This window comes from Pleurodeles waltl, chromosome 10 (genome assembly GCF_031143425.1).
Source record: "Pleurodeles waltl isolate 20211129_DDA chromosome 10, aPleWal1.hap1.20221129, whole genome shotgun sequence".
Lineage (NCBI taxonomy): Eukaryota > Metazoa > Chordata > Amphibia > Caudata > Salamandridae > Pleurodeles > Pleurodeles waltl.
This window is the reverse complement of record NC_090449.1, coordinates 151061580-151078869: the sequence shown is the minus strand read 5'-3', so window position 1 is coordinate 151078869 and position 17290 is coordinate 151061580. Positions and strand designations below refer to the sequence as shown.

General features: G+C 45.6%; 1 protein-coding gene and 1 long non-coding RNA gene across 2 annotated transcripts in view; one reads left to right on the top strand and one right to left on the bottom strand.

The window, feature by feature from the left end:
• Positions 1-14364, bottom strand: part of LOC138260729 (uncharacterized) — a 37175-nt gene extending 22811 nt beyond the window's left edge. Inside the window, exons 1-3 of the long non-coding RNA XR_011198945.1 lie at positions 14203-14364; positions 7657-7726; positions 2448-2517 (exon numbers count right to left, since the gene is read on the bottom strand). This is a non-coding gene — a long non-coding RNA (uncharacterized lncRNA). The remainder of the gene's footprint in view (positions 1-2447; positions 2518-7656; positions 7727-14202) is intronic.
• A 192-nt stretch (positions 14365-14556) lies between these two features.
• Positions 14557-17075, top strand: RASD1 (ras related dexamethasone induced 1). The gene is made up of 2 exons (XM_069210066.1): positions 14557-15057; positions 15926-17075. Exons 1-2 carry the CDS (start codon positions 14787-14789, stop codon positions 16450-16452), a joined length of 798 nt encoding a protein of 265 aa, XP_069066167.1. The 5' UTR covers positions 14557-14786; the 3' UTR covers positions 16453-17075.
• Positions 17076-17290: the final 215 nt, after the last annotated feature.

Genomic DNA, 17290 nt, shown 5'->3' with positions numbered 1-17290 from the left:
CAACGGGGTAAGTCTGGCGCTTGCATCTTGGTACTTCCCTCCCAGGCTACAGACGGAACGTCTGGACAAAATGAGTACATGGCTGGAAGTAGTACCAGACGGTCTAATTCTCATAGGGGGTGATTTTAATGTAACCCACCAGAGTGACATTAACAGGTTGATAAGGACTGGGGATAGACCTAGGCTTGACTCATGCTAGACTTCCTTCCATGATGTAATCAGACTCGTGGACCTATGGCAGTAAGAGCACCAAGGGGCACGCAATATACATATAACTCCAATAGCATGTGCTCTATATCTAGACTCAATTAGTTTCTGACACCGAAACATGGGCAGGTTTAGATACATTGCCATCATTCCACAAGGCATTTCTGATCACTCACCCCTGATAACCCACTTATACACAGACACCTAGGGGAGCAGGGAGGAAAGGAAGCAGGACCTCCGGGACTCGACTGACTGGAACACCAGGAAACTTATCACTGACTCCACAGAATGGTACTTTAAAGAAAGCCTGGGCTTGATGCATTCAGAGATCCACTTGTGGGTGGCATATAAGTCGGTCCCGAGGGGACTCCTTATTGTGCACATCTCTGTTTAACATAAGGAGCGAGACAAAGAGGCCAGAGAACTTGACACAAAATGAGTGACCTGGAAGGCAGACTATGGGCCTGATTCTAACTTTGGAGGACGGTGTTAAACCGTCCCAAAAGTGGCGGATATACCACCTACCGTATTACGAGTTCCATAGGATATAATGGACTCGTAATACGGTAGGTGGTATATCCGCCACTTTTGGGACGGTTTAACACCGTCCTCCAAAGTTAGAATCAGGCCCTATGTGACTAACCCCCATACAGCCTTGCACCCAACACAGAAACAGCAAGAGATGACCTGCGAGCCCTGGTATTCCAGGAGACAAAAATGGTCTACATGGCAAACAAAGAAAAGTATACGAGGTTAGCAACAAAGTCAGCAAACTGCTGGCGTGGCTGGCCAAGAAGGAAACCCCGGATGCCATAACACAAGTGTGTTCAAGGCATTTGGCCAACCTCTACAGGGTTAGAGTTGAGACCTCTATAAGTAACCCAGAACCTAGAGGACTTTATTAGCAATATTCCATCATCCAGACTTCGCAGGGAGGCGAATTGCTCACTAGATGCTGACCTCTCGGAACGGGAGCCAGCCAACGCCTTGAACCAGATGAAAAACCCTAATGGTTTTCCCCAGAGTTCTAAAAAATTTGTAAAATCCTGAATCGTGAGTTTGCTTTGAAAGATATTTCTTGAGGCAAGAATGAAGGGCATCCCACCCCAGGACCTTTGGATAGCACTGATTGAGATGAGTCATAAACCAGGGAATCTATAGGAATTAGTTGCCTCATACTGCCCAACATTGCTCCTAAATATTGAAACTAAGGCCCATATCTATACTTTTTTCGCGCCACATTTGCGTCATTTTTTTACGCAAAAGCGGCACAAACATACAAAATACAATTATATTTTGGAAGTTTTGCGGTGCAAAAAAAGGTATAAATATGGGCCTAAGATCCTTGCAAAGGTACTTGTAATCTACCTGCTTCAGGTGGTGGAGATGTAAGTAGACCTCAATTAATCAGGCTTAATGCTGTACAGGGCAAAGAGACACACCCTACATAGACTGGCCAAGTGCATGGCAAGAAAAGACTGGATAGCCAAGCCAGCCATTATGATTGCCATGGGTGCCGAGAAGACGTATGAATCATTGGAATGGCCTTACTGAATGGCAATATTGTGCTAAATGGAGTTAGGCACTGTAGCCGGGCGATCCCGGCTACACGCGAGCCGAATGACGTATCGGCCGAGGCCGATACGTCATTTCCGCGTCTTCCCGTTGCCGGGGAGACGCGGTCGGAGAGCGGCTGGGGGGACGGCGTTGCCCGGGAAACGACGTTAGTTTCCCGGGCTGGAAAGCCGGAAAAGGGAGACGCGCTGGGCAGCAAGGAGAAGGGAGGCGAGGAGAGGACCACGAAGACAGCGAGAGACGGGAGGAACGAGGAGGAACAAAAGACAAGGAGGAAATCTGATGAGGAGCTGGAGGAGAGAGAGAGAGAGACAGAGCCCCAGAGCCTGGAACAAGGAGACCAGCAGGAGGAACACTACCAGTCCAGCCATGACCCTGGAGGGTCGTGGCTAAACAAGGTACGGTCCATTTGGACTAAAAGAAGGGAAATTGGAGGGAAAGGGACTGGGGAGGGGTCATAGAGGAGGGTTGGAGAGGGAGGTAAAGGGAAGGGCACTAAAACAGCTCACCAGTGTCACTTATTTCTACACTATAAGTATAGTTGTGGTCACTCTATTTCCCCAAACCACTCCTCACCAGCACCAACCCCCTCCTTTCGTGTGTACCACCTCCCAGTCCAGAAATAAGAGAAAAAGGAAGTGTCCCAAGTAAACATCTATACTTACCTTAGCGTTTTTCCCTTCTATTTTCGGCATCCACCCGGACTCCAACGAGTGAGCAAGGCAGATTGGACATCTGTAAAACAAGACAAGAACATATAATCACGAACCCGAGAAAAGATATGGAAGAAGAACAAAACGACTAAGAAAGACTATAACACTTGTGGTTGGGTTGCATATATCCTACCTTCCGCCTACCTAAAACAAAATAATAAACCACTTATCCCTAACTAAATAACGCTTCAGTGGTCTTTATACTGTTCGACCTGCGACAGTGGTGTCAGAAGTGGGATAAGACCTGTGTGGCCTCTCCGCAGTAATCGAACAGTATAACAATGAGTGACCAACCCTCGCTGGAGGATATGATAAAGCAATTGGCCGAGGGCCAACGTCATCTCCAGCTGGTGTGGGAGGCACACCAGCGAGAAGCCAAAGAAGACAGGGAAGCGTTGCAGTCCGCTTTGAAAAGTCAGGCGACCATCCTTGCGAATAATCAACTGGTCCATGAGACGGCTATGAAAAAATTGACTGAGACTATTGCTAGTAGTAAAGTACACCCCAATGTTCCAAGTTCCGTGTTACAGAAATATCAAGACGGAGAAGACCCCGAAGCCTTTTTCACTAATTTTGAGAGAGTGGCATCATCCGCTCAATGGCCTGAGGATAGATGGGGTCAGTACGTCGCCCCCTTACTTACAGGGCTATTACAAGCAGCATATCAAGCAGCAAACCCGGGGGGAACCACCCCATATCAAGAGATAAAGACTAGCATCCTAGAACGCGTAGGACATGACACGGAATACTACAGAGTAAAATTTAGAAAAATCAAATGGGGACCGAATGAAGACCCCCGAACCTTTTATTATTGGGTAAAGGATTTGGCCTTAAAATGGCTAGGCTCCTCCGGAAATAGTAGGGAGGAAGTGATCCAAACCATTGTCCTTGAACAATATCTAGAGTCCTTGCCTACCACCACTAAGCACTGGATCCGTCAGCATCCAAAAGTGACTACTGAGATGGCGATTGATTTAGCATGTGCTTATCATCGCTCCACGGATGTGAGAAATATGTCTCCCTGACCCAGCCTAAAACCAGGAACTTCCACTCCGAAAATGACGCCACGGACATTTGCAGAGGAAACAATACCTCACAGGTTTCCTAACCCTCCCCTACCGGTAGCAGGACCCCAATGTTACAACTGTGGGGAATGGGGCCACATTGCCCGAATGTGCCCCAGAAGACAGGATAGTAGTGAGCCAATGGAAATAGGAGTTACTAGGCGACGGGTACTATGTACCGGAAAAGGTAACCAACAGTTTAAGCAGCCTCTGAAAGTCAATGGAAAAACAATATGGGCCCTTATTGACTCAGGGTGTAGCCAGTCAGTGGTGAGAAAAGACATAATCCCCATCGTTGATAAAGGAACCGAACAATGGGTGAATATATGTTGCATACACGGAGATAAGGAACAATACCCGTTATATAACATCACAGTGGAATGGGGAATATACTGGGATGTCTTACCGATGGGTCTAATGTCCAATCTGATTGAAGAGTGTATCATTGGAACTGATTATGAACATTTCCAAGAAATACTAGATTATGTCCGACAACCTACACTAACCCAGGATTGGTGGAGAGATGCTCCTTTTTCTGATAGCAGTATAGAAAGCCCCACAATCAGGAGAAAGTTATCCCGTAGAGAGAAACGAATAGAGAAATCAAATTACCTGGGAAAAGAAAGTTCAGGATCGGACACCAGCATTATTGCAGAAACCCATGAAGTCCCTGTTAGTTTTCCCCAACAACAAAGAATAGATCCTTCTCTCGCCCATGCCTGGAAGTCGGCCAGAGAAGAAGAAACCGAAGAGGTGGGTCCTTATTTCCTCATTAAGAAAAACCTCTTATATCAGATAACCACTACTGATACCGGAGAACACAAACAACAATTAGTGGTACCCGATCATTATAGGAATCAGGTCCTCACGATGGCCCATTGTCAACCCGGGGGAGGTCATTATGGAAGAGAAAAAACAGAGGAATATCTTCTGAGACGGTTCTATTGGCCGGGAGTGTTTGCTCACATACGTAAATATTGTTCCCAGTGTCCCAGATGCCAACTTACTGAACCAGGCAGGCCTAAGAAAGCGCCGTTGATGCCCCTACCCATAATAGACGTCCCCTTCAGTAGGATAGGAATGGACCTAATTGGACCTGTAGTACCATCCACAAAGGGACACACCTATATCCTAGTCATGGTGGACTATGCCACTCGATACCCCGAGGCCGTCCCGTTAAAAAGTATGACAACTAAGACAGTGGGCCAGGCAATGATAAATCTTTTTTCCCGAGTTGGGTTCCCACATGAAATACTTGCCGATCAGGGGACTCCTTTTATGTCCACTCTTATGAAGCAAATATGTAAGACCTTGGGTATTTCTCAAATCCGTACTTCGGTATATCATCCACAGACGGATGGACTAGTGGAACGATATAACCGAACAATAAAAACCTTACTGAAAAAATTGATGGAAGAGTCAGGGAGAGACTGGGATCAAAAATTACCCTTAGTATTATACGCCATCCGAACATATGAACAGTCCTCTACAGGCCATAGCCCCTTTGAGCTGGTGTTCGGCAGCCAGCCGAGATCTCTTCTTGACATGGCCATCGAAACTTGGGAGGAAGAGGCAGAAGAAGGGGGAAGGCCCCTTCTAGAAAATGCTCACAATTTAAGATCACAGTTGCAAGGTCTTTGGGACTCAGTCAAAGTAAATATGGAACAAGCCCAAAGCAATCAAAAACAATATTATGACCAAGGGAGCAAATTACGGGTGTTACAACCAGGAGATCAGGTTTTGATAATGCGTCCAACCTCAGAGCAAAAACTAATCGCCAAATGGCAGGGCCCCTATAAGATAATAAGAGCGGTATCTCCGGTTACCTACCTGATTGAACTATCGCACACTCCCCAAAAATCACAGATTTATCACATAAATCTACTAAAAAAATGGGAAGAACCAGACCCTGCAAACACTGCCAGCGTCTTGGCAGGATTCCTATGTCCCAATAATAAGTCTAGTATTGAATTCTGTCCCACCGAACACGGTAACGGGGAAGATCAACCCACGATAAATGAAACCTTAACAAAAACCGAGAAAGAACAAGTATACAGCTTACTAGATCACTTCCGAGATTTTTTTTCAACATTGCCCGGAAAAACCACCTTGATAACCCATAAAATAAGAACCATACCAGGGAAAATTGTGCGGTTACGGCCGTATCGTATACCTGAGGCAAGAAAGCAGATTATGGAGGTGGAAATACAGAAAATGTTAAAACAAGGGGTGATTGAACCATCCACTAGTCCCTGGTGCTCCCCGGTTGTCTTGGTACCAAAACCTGATGGCACTGTTAGATTCTGTATTGATTTCAGGAAGCTTAACGAAAACTCCCTGTTTGACACATATCCTATACCCAGAGTTGATGACGTTTTAGAGAAATTAGGAAAAGCCAAATATATGACTACCTTAGATTTGACTAAAGGGTATTGGCAGATTCCCTTGGCCACTGAAGATAAAGAGAAAACAGCATTTGCCACCCAGTCTGGTCTTTATCAGTTCACGGTGCTTCCCTTTGGTCTCCAGGGAGCACCAGCTACATTCCAGAGGTTAATGGATAAACTCTTAAATCCCTTCCAGTCTTTTGCAGCAGCCTACCTAGATGATGTAGTGATTTTTAGTGAAACCTGGAATGATCATCTAAAGCATTTATACCAGATTTCCCACACACTTATCACCGCTGGATTAACTGCCAATCCTAAAAAGTGCATCATAGGAACACCTGACATATCATACTTGGGCTACAAAATTAGTCAAGGGCATCTAAAACCTCAAACAAAAAAAGTAGAGGCCATACTTAATGCACCTAAACCGACAACAAAGAAGGAGTTACGATCCTTCCTAGGGTTAGTGGGCTACTACAGAAGATTCATACCGGAGTATTCTACACTAGCCGCCCCTCTCACAGACCTTCTATCTAAGTCACATCCTAATAGGCTAGCACCCTTTTCGGATCAACAGAACTCCAGTTTTGAACAACTAAAATCCTTCCTAACCAAAGACCCCATTCTCCGATGCCCGGATTTTTCAAAAGCTTTCCATCTCTATACTGATGCCTCAGATGTGGGTTTAGGGGGGGGTATTGGCCCAACCCGATGGGGACGGTAGGGATCATCCGGTAGTATACGTCAGTAGGAAATTGTTTCCCCGGGAACAACATTATCCGACTATTGAAAAAGAATGTCTGGCCATCAAATGGGCCGTGGATACATTACAATATTATCTTCTAGGACGTCCCTTTATACTATTTACCGATCATGCTCCCCTCACGTGGTTATCTGCCCATAAGGATACCAATTCCCGGATTTTAAGATGGTTCCTTGAACTGCAACCATTTTCCTTTCAGGTCCGTCACATCCCAGGTCACCAACAGGCACCAGCTGACTATTTATCTCGGTATCCGAACACTGCTACGGTCCTCGAACAGGACCTTTCATGGGGAGAGGTATGTAGCCGGGCGATCCCGGCTACACGCGAGCCGAATGACGTATCGGCCGAGGCCGATACGTCATTTCCGCGTCTTCCCGTTGCCGGGGAGACGCGGTCGGAGAGCGGCTGGGGGGACGGCGTTGCCCGGGAAACAACGTTAGTTTCCCGGGCTGGAAAGCCGGAAAAGGGAGACGCGCTGGGCAGCAAGGAGAAGGGAGGCGAGGAGAGGACCACGAAGACAGCGAGAGACGGGAGGAACGAGGAGGAACAAAAGACAAGGAGGAAATCTGATGAGGAGCTGGAGGAGAGAGACAGAGCCCCAGAGCCTGGAACAAGGAGACCAGCAGGAGGAACACTACCAGTCCAGCCACGACCCTGAAGGGTCGTGGCTAAACAAGGTACGGTCCATTTGGACTAAAAGAAGGGAAATTGGAGGGAAAGGGACTGGGGAGGGGTCATAGAGGAGGGTTGGAGAGGGAGGTAAAGGGAAGGGCACTAAAACAGCTCACCAGTGTCACTTATTTCTACACTATAAGTATAGTTGTGGTCACTCTATTTCCCCAAACCACTCCTCACCAGCACCAACCCCCTCCTTTCGTGTGTACCACCTCCCAGTCCAGAAATAAGAGAAAAAAGAAGTGTCCCAAGTAAACATCTATACTTACCTTAGCGTTTTTCCCTTCTATTTTCGGCATCCACCCGGACTCCAACGAGTGAGCGAGGCAGATTGGACATCTGTAAAACAAGACAACAAGAACATATAATCACGAACCCGAGAAAAGATATGGAAGAAGAACAAAACGACTAAGAAAGACTATAACACTTGTGGTTGGGTTGCATATATCCTACCTTCCGCCTACCTAAAACAAAATAATAAACCACTTATCCCTAACTAAATAACGCTTCAGTGGTCTTTATACTGTTCGACCTGCGACAGGCACAGAGTTTATTTACTGGCTATCATTGCTATATAACAACCCAGTAGCCAGGGTCGGGTAAATGGGGCCTTTTCAGAGGAATTTGGCTAAGGCAGGGGAACCCATCAGGTATGCCCACTGTCCCCCTTGCTCTTTGCATTGGCAATTGAGCCTCCAGAATGCTGGCTGCGACAGGATGCACTGATGCGAGGAGTGAGGTAGGACCCAACCTGGGAGGATGTTGTTTCATTATATATCAATGGGGTACTTCTGGCATTTATATAGAGAGAAAGAGACGCCACCTCTGCCGGCCCCAAGGCCCGTGGTCATCAAGATATGGTGTGCTGCTACCGTGGCCCTTGATTTGAAAGGCAAACATGCTAGAAACCCTGCTGTGGGATTCTGAGGTCCTGAAGAGTCTGTGCCTTAATGAAGACCACGGAAAGTGGGACTTGCTGGAAATTTTTAAGGTGGGTGACATCTGGCGAGAAAACAAGATCTACTGTTTGTGGATTTGCATGGTGAGTATGAGCTGGCTGGGGCCCAGTACCTGGAATACCGGCAATTGGTGTACCTCCTGCAAAATCATGTGGCAGTCTTATGGGATGCTCCACAGGTGTCGCCTCTCGAATACAGGGTCTCATATACAGCCACCTGGTGTCCCAACTATACTCCACTCTCCTACAAGACAACCTCCCTCCTGGATGACCTCTGGGAAAAAGGAGAAAAAGATCTAGGTCAGGCATAAGGGCTGCCTACGAATGTTTATGAGAATATGGGGGCCGTGCAGATAAAACTGACCCTTAATGGATGACACCCGTGGGGGCCGGGGACGGATGGCACAAGAGGATTTTATCATGGAGGGAATTAACATAATCGTTTGTTGACATACATAGGAAAACTTGGTGGTTAGCCATAAGGGACACAGGATGGTGGGTCGGCTATTACCAGTACTATATTTGAACCATTACACCTCACATTGTTGTCGCGGATGGGTGGCAGCTTTACCACCTGGTTGATCAAAATCAATTCAAAGATCTTTAAAAAAAAATCTAAATCTTGTGATCCTCCATGAGTAAAATCTCCAAGGAAGTCCTGTTTTATACGTAGCTTGACCCAAATGTATCAATACTCCTGACCAGAGGGTTGAAACTAGGATTCTGTGCACATCAAAGGAACTTTCAAGTGGACAAAATTAAGGTTATCATGTAACTCTTCTTGCCACCAAGGACGCATGCGCTCACATGTTAAAAACATACGTTACAGCATTTGTCGTCTTGATTCCGGATATCAAAACGGACTGAAAATACAATGCATTAGTTTGTTAATAAAAAAATACAAATCTTGTGCTAGAGTATTGCGCCCTTGGTTATACATTCATAGGGTGCCATTAACTAAAATGGATGTCAGCAATTTCAGGAAATACTTCAAATTTATGTTGCAATATTAAAATATAATGCAATCTCTGAATGCAGGACCCCCTCACCAGTGGCACTGTAATGATGCAACCTAGAAAAATGCCCCCCGCTCTCTAGTTCAGTAGTAAAAAAAAGAAAAAAAGCTATAGTTGGGTTACAGAGGGTGGCTCGGGACCCCAGGGTCCGTGTGCCACTTCGACTTCTGCCCTTTTGATAGCCAAGACTCTGTTTCCGATTTTTTTCTGGACATTCTTTTTATTTCCTACATTTGAAAATCTCCGAAACCATCTGAAGGGTTGGTTAAAATATAGATTTGTTTCTCGAAAAATGAGTTGAAGGAGTGTAATTAATATTTATTTTTGTATACACAAGCTCTCTGTAAATCGGATGGAGGCTGCACATATTAGGCTCATCCTCTTCTTGGAGAGATGTCAACACTGTTCACCGTTCCCCAAACAAATGCACAGTACAATGGAAGGCAACTGGCAAGCGAGTAAGCGGCCCCTTTTTCTCAGAAAACATCCCTATTTGACAATTTGTAATTGTGGCTGGTGTGGTCCCGTGTTTGTGTCGATAGCTATCCTTTGTAAGCCTGGAGACCTTGTGGGCAGGGCCACTGGAATTATGTGATTGTGCAGCCACTGTGATTTTCACAGAATAACAGATTTGCAGCATTTGCCATATAATCAATCACCTGCCACATAATATACAGATTTTAACAACAACAAAAAAAATTCTAGCTCAAACGGTTCAAAAGTTAGTAAAAATGCAGCGATGTGTTTTGCTGCGCAGTGAAAGGGCCTTTGCAAAGCTAGACTTGACACCTTTTTGTGGCTTAATGCTATACTTGGGTATTAAAATGGTACTGCTGAGGTGCAATCAATGCCCAGACAGTGTTATTGAGTTTAAAAATGACAAAATAATTAGGCAATACTATTGCGAAATGTACCGCAATGTCCCACATAATTTGCCTTTTCTTGTGACATATTTTACCCAACCATGCCGCACAATATGCCCCTCTCTCGCCTCATAGTTCAAGCGACCCTGCCTATGGTATGTGCTGTAATACAGCAGACAGAAACATGAACATCGAGGATCTTCTACTGTCCAAAATACAGTCTTTTCTGCTAGGAAAAGATAACCGAAATTTTTTCCCTCTCTCTTCCTAATCACTTTTCTTTATTTCAGGACCATTCAGGTGCCTCGCTGTTACCTTGGTCAAAGGGCGTTTCGGGATGTTTTGCGAGGGAACCATCGCTTATTCGAATTTTCCTAGCCGGGGTAACATCCTTTCCTGATAGTATTTACATTTGCGAGGTAGATTACCTACAGTCAGGTGTTCTGGCTTTAATTATGAGCCAGCACGTGCTGAGACAAAATCTCCATGTTAGTCTTGGATGGAGGCTGGGCACTGGCTTGCACAAAGTGCAGATACTTTGAGGAGTCTCTCAAAACATGCGCGCTCCGCTCGCTCTCAAAACATGAGTTGTACAGCCCTCTAGTGGTGGACAGCGTCATAGCCGCGAGAAAGAGAACCTGGCGCAGAGACACTTTAGGCAAATTTACAAAGAAAAAAGTATTCTTGCATAAGCATAGAACAACGCTTTCTATAGTTTCACTATTTTGTGTGACTCTCAAAACAAATAGGCCTGGGGTAATCTTTGATCCACGGTTTACCCGACACGAGTGTATTGCGTCGTGGAAATAAAACCATGAATTGTCAAATCAGTGCAGCGTATAATAGGCGCATATGTACAATAATGCATTTCATTTTTTTCTCTTCATATTGATTTTTTTCCATGTGAAAAAATCAGTTCAGGTACGCCAGGAATAAAAAATTGATTTTATGCGCCACGTTCCCACTCTCATTGCACGCCGAAGTATGCGCATGTTAGGAGTTCCAAGAGTTTCTGGAAATACGCTGTAGTTGTTTGTGAATACGTTTAACGATATCAAGTTGTGGATGTGAACCACACTGGCACTGCCACCTTCCCTCACACTTCCATTACCAAAGGACTCTTACTGCAAACACTTGTACCAAAACCTGATTGAGGGCTAAAATATCTCAGTAAATTAATGCACCTTTTGGAGAGGTAGGTGCGTAACTATCTAAGAACGTGTAAGCTGTTAGTTCATGGCTATTGCCCTGAGATGCCCGCCTGGTTCACACAGGGAGGAGACTGTAACAGTGGGCATGAACAAGGCGCTCAAAACAGCCGGAATTATCTCTCTATGGCTATAAGTTACGTGTTTCTGATATCCAGCCACAATGTTCTCAGATTTATTTTCCTATCTGGAAGGATAGAATTCATAACCTGCTGTGAACAGCTGCAGTGTGTGCGCAACCTGCTGTGCTGGTTCAATTCCTGACTACCAATGATCGGTGCACCGTTGGATCAACCCTGCATCCTTTGACCAAACCTGTCTGTCTCATGCCTTAGACCGCGATGATTCCAGGAATATATATCTATTTTTTTAATTTAATCTCGTTTCTCTGCATTGTGATAAGTCCCTTCATAGTGCAATATATTTTGTTGGTGCAGAAGTGCAATAAAAACGTGTCCTTCACAAAACACTTACTAGCAGTCTCATGCAATAACAACACTAGAACTCACAATTGTTACATTACCAGACTGTCTACTGACCTCGTAAGCATGGGAGGCAGTTTTGCCCATTGCTAGCTTTCGCTAACATACGTGGCAGGCTCCACAGATATCTGCAACATGTGCATTAACCAGTGAGCTATGTCACGACTTAAACCACTATTAGATGTCACGCGTAACATATTGTACTGAATGCAAATACTGTTTTGTAAACTTCATTAGGAATAAATCTTTATATACGACAAGTTATTGTTGTAGTATATCGAGTGACACTGGTTCAAGTGATATGTAAAGTCTGCTTAAATGGCCTTCCTACATAAAATATGTCTATACGTCTATATATGTACACCCTTATTTTTTTTTTAATAGAGTGTTCTAAGTAGCGCCGCCCAACCGCTTTCTAACCTCTTCGCAGCACTGTAGCCTATTTTGATTTGTGGGCAAATGTTACGTTTACTATTGTGTTTTATGAGCGAGCGCACATGTATATCCCATTAAATGTCAGGCTGTTTAATAAGCGCCTGGCATGGTTTTGTGTTAGATAATTCGGAGCCTGTTAAAGATTAACTGTGATGCGAGGATCAGTACAGGTACAGAGTCCGTGTATGTGAGAGCTGGTACAAGCCAGACTGTGAAAAGCAGACGGCTGAAATGAGGCGGCCTCTCGTAGTGTACAGCTAAGCCGACAGGTGTCGGGTTCCTGTAGGGAAAAAATGTTCCATGTGTTCTTGTATTTTTCCTTTAGAACATTTTCGCAGGAAAAGGGTGGTGTGGCTGGAATCAGAAAGAATGAGGCCAGTATAAGACAGACTCACACTTTACATAATACCTGGCAGTACCAAGAAGTGGGGTTATGATTGACAGCAAGTGATGGGCATGTATTCGGTGCTGTGCGGTGAATTGGATACACAGACTAAAATCAGACAACAGGTCATGCGATACAAAATATCTAATTTACAGCGCACAGTGACGTCAATACGATCTGGGGAGTAAATTGATGTTTACGTCAGTCCAGGTAGAGGTGCGAAGTATACAATCCAGGAAAAGCCATGGATGAGGTTTGAGACCACCGATGTAGAGATTTTAGGAGGTATGATGCCTAATACAACGTGGTAACATCTGTTACCTTCGAGGCAGAGGCGAGTACAGGCTTTATCACTCCTTGAAGGTGATGGGGTGAGGTATACTACAACCCAGGTCTAATGTCACCAAGAAAACGGGAAGAAACCGCCCAGCACAAACAGCGTGAAGAGTATAAAAATAGGGAATATTCCGCAGGGCCACGTTGAAATGCATTGGGATTGAACTCTGAAGACGTATTCTGTCAGTTATTACATTAAGATACCATTATTTGCGCTTAATTGTTTCTTTCGCTGGAGTGGCATTTCAGGAACTGATAACCTGCAATAAATTAACAAGTGTTGAAAAAAATACTTTCAAGTTTCAGTTTCGGCTTCTGTTGTATATCCATCCCGTGCCCTGCATGGCGCTAGGATTGTCTCGACCACCCTAAAAAAGTAAACTTTTTAATTCAGCATGTATGAAAAGTCTGGTAGTTTCTTGTAAAACGGCCACCGAATACAGAGCACCCAAGTCAAATAAAAGCAGTCCCGTGTGATTTGTACGCAATGCGGAATTAGTTCCGAAATAAACAACATTGCACAGACTGAACCAATAAGTAGAACGTCTATCAAAAACCACGCACAGTAATTCGCTCGCAGCATAAAATATGCACAAATATTTACATTTCACGGCGGAAAAGAAGATTTAAAAAAAAAACATACGCGTGCATATTTTCTAGTATTTGATTTTAGTGCAAACCGAGGCGCGCAGCAATTAAAGCCGCTGCCTAAGAGCAGGCTGCCACATAAGTAGGAAGGCGCGCGAAGCGCTCGTTTTAGGAAGGCTCCTGAACACTTCTGCAGCGCACTAATCTGAGCAGGAACACTGTGCACGACCGCTGCCTCGGCGACACTGAGTCTCGCGCCAGCTACCCATTGGACCCCCTGCAACGTCGTCTCTGACGTAGAGAGCCACGTCCAAAACATAAACAATATTGGACGATTCGCGCGGTCACAACGGCGCAATGAAAGTTGCGAATGCGAATATACCCTTTCACTTATTCAATTGTCAGGATTAGCATTTTATGAGAAGTGGCTATCCTTTGTTTCTGTATACAAATGCATTATTTTTGTTCAATAGAAATAAAAAAGCTATTCTGGTAGCTTTGAATTCTTACTACATTAGGTTTTTTGGATTTCAGCGTGACTCACAGTCTAGAGAACGAGCACGAGCTGTTGCGTTAAAAAAGATGGTTTCTGGGGACGCTGCTGAAGAACGTCACGATGAATGCTGAAGTTCCAAGATGGCCTCGATATTGGCTCACTTACGGGCAGCCTACGCTCAGCCTGAAATCGATCAGTGGGTTTCTTCGTTCCTCTGGGCACGCCCCGAGTGGGCTGGAGTCTGTACGTGACGTTCGGGGGAAGGCGTAGCCAAACCCTGACGGCCCACTGGGCGTGTTTGCCGAGTCGAAGGCCCGCCTTTGGGCGTGGTTAGTACTGTGACGTAGCCAGTGGGTACGAGCAGGTCTTCTATATAAGACGAGCCGATACCCCAATAAGAACAGAACAGCTTTACTCTCGAGCAGCAGTAACTCCACTTGTGGCTGCTGAACACTTGCTTTGCCTCGTGTGACTCTCTGAAGCTTTAGCAGCTTGCACAGCTTTCACTATTCCTCACTCAAGGACTTTTTGGACTTGTATTCTTCCTCTCCAGAAGACTTTTTGCATCTTCCTGCCTGTAAGCTTTGGAACTAGGCGCTATCACGGAGGCACACAAGGCATTCATAAGGACCATGATCAAGAAGATGTGCCCCGGGGAATCTGAGCTCAACATCCCCGCCAAGAACTGCTACCGCATGGTCATCTTGGGCTCGTCCAAAGTTGGCAAGACTGCCATAGTGTCTCGCTTCCTTAGCGGGCGCTTCGAGGAGCAGTATACTCCCACCATCGAGGACTTCCACCGCAAGTTCTACAGCATCCGGGGCGAGGTGTACCAACTGGACATCTTGGACACCTCCGGCAACCACCCCTTCCCGGCCATGAGAAGGCTGTCCATCCTCACAGGTAAATATCACTTCCAGCTCTCATGCAACTTTTGACCCAAAACCTTGAAAACATTTCCATGCCCCGCAGTGACTCTCTAAATTTAGAAATGATAGAAACGGCTTTATAGTAGTTTACAAGTATACACTTGGTAATTTTGTTTTTTGGAATGTACATCCCAGGCGGGGTTGCGGGTGCCTGTGTGTTTAAGTAGAGTGAGTTCGCTCCAAGATGTAGAACTGCAAATTGAAATGCATTTAATGACGGGGTATTTATTATTGCACTTTTACATCGAGACGCTCTATTGCACATATTTTTTAGACCAATCATGAGTGTTTGATTTCTGCAAGGAGCATAGAAAGTATAACAGAACCCGATTGTGGTTAAAGAAAAATGATAGCAGAATATTAACACCATGTGAATTTAGCGAAAGTGAATCTAAATTTGCAAAGTTCTAGATTCGCAGTGCACAGCATTGCAAATGGAAGACGAATGCACCACTTCTATCTGCTGCAGCTGTTTTGATAGAGGATACATTGCACTTTTCTTTTGACGCACCTCTATAATTTCCCGGATTAAAACCTAAGCATTCGCGCTGTTTACAAAATGCAAACCTTGCCTCGTGCAGTACCAGCACACCTGGCATTATGCAGTTCTGGAACACCGGGTTCTGCATATCCTCTCATGGCGGGGGCACAGTATATCATAGCACAAATGTTCTGCATCTTAAACTGAGCTGCGCCATTCAAGTGATAGCGACCTATTGGTCCTAGACCAGCCTGTGCTATTAGAAGTACCACCGATGTGATGCATGCTTTAATGTTCTAATTGTTGGACCAGTGGATCAGATTTTAACCTGTTTCTCCGCTTTCTTTTCTCCTTTCTCCAGGCGATGTATTCATCCTGGTGTTCAGTCTGGACAACCGAGACTCCTTTGAGGAGGTGCAGCGCCTCAAGCAGCAGATCATTGAAACCAAGTCCTGCCTCAAGAACAAGACCAAGGAGAACGTGGACGTGCCGCTGGTGATCTGTGGCAACAAGGGCGACCGCGAGTTCTACCGCGAGGTGCAGAAGCACGAGATCGACCAGCTGGTGGGCGACAAGAACTGCGCCTACTTCGAGATCTCGGCCAAGAAGAACTCTCAGCTGGACGAGATGTTCCAGGCCCTCTTCACCATGGCCAAGCTGCCCAGCGAGATGAGCCCCGACCTGCACCGCAAGGTCTCCGTGCAGTACTGCGACATCCTGCACAAGAAGTCGCTCAAGAGCAAGAAGGTCAAGGATGGCGGCGATGCCTACGGCATCGTGGCACCCTTCGCCAGGCGGCCCAGCGTGCACAGTGACCTCATGTACATCCGCGAGAAGGCCATCGGTGGTGGCCAGGCCAAGGACAAGGAGAGGTGCGTCATCAGCTAGATTCTGTACTACCAACGTTGTGTACCTACGTGTCAAGAGAAAACCATAAAAACAGTCCGTTTTGAGGTGGATCCGGTGAGGCATGACCGTGTGGGGGCGAGAGGTGCCCCCCATGCCTCCTGGCAGGTGGCCAGGCCCTCAAGGCTGACGCCACAGGAGACTTTGGGCAAGGAGAAGTTGGCCTTTGAGTGACGAAGATGTTGACAAGTCGCAATGCAAAAACTCGAGCAGAAAGACACACAAACGCACTGGCCTTGTAGCGGGCCTGTGTGTATAACCGAATGACTGCTGAGAAAAGTTAATGGTGCAGAGACTTTACATGCAAGAGCCCAGAAGGACAGCGCAGAAGGCTTCTTGCAATCTTGTTGCTGTGTATTGACTCTAAGACAAGCTTTGTGTCTGAAACCACGTCTGTGCGACCCATGCCGTGTGAACCATGAGTCACGAGACTTTGTTTACATCAGTTTGTGGTTGCAACCGCAGAGATGGCACTTTATATATCGTATTACTGTTGTCATGACATGATCAAAACCGTGTGTTTTTTATCAAAGTGTTTCTATTTTGTGCTGCTTATAAATGTGACAATTTTATTTTGTTTTATAATAATAAAACCTTGAAAAGAATCTCTCTCTTTCGTGATTTCTCGGAGGGGCGATGGGCAAGGGAGGGGGCGTGGCAGGTGTCCTGCTAACTCACTCTGATACAATCGTTTAGAATTTCTCCTGCATATTGGCACTCCTAGCGCTATGAAGTCGAGAAATGCATGGTCGCGTGCTCCCAATTCACATTTAACTCCTAGGCACATATGAAGGAAACACGTCGGTATAAATAGTTCATA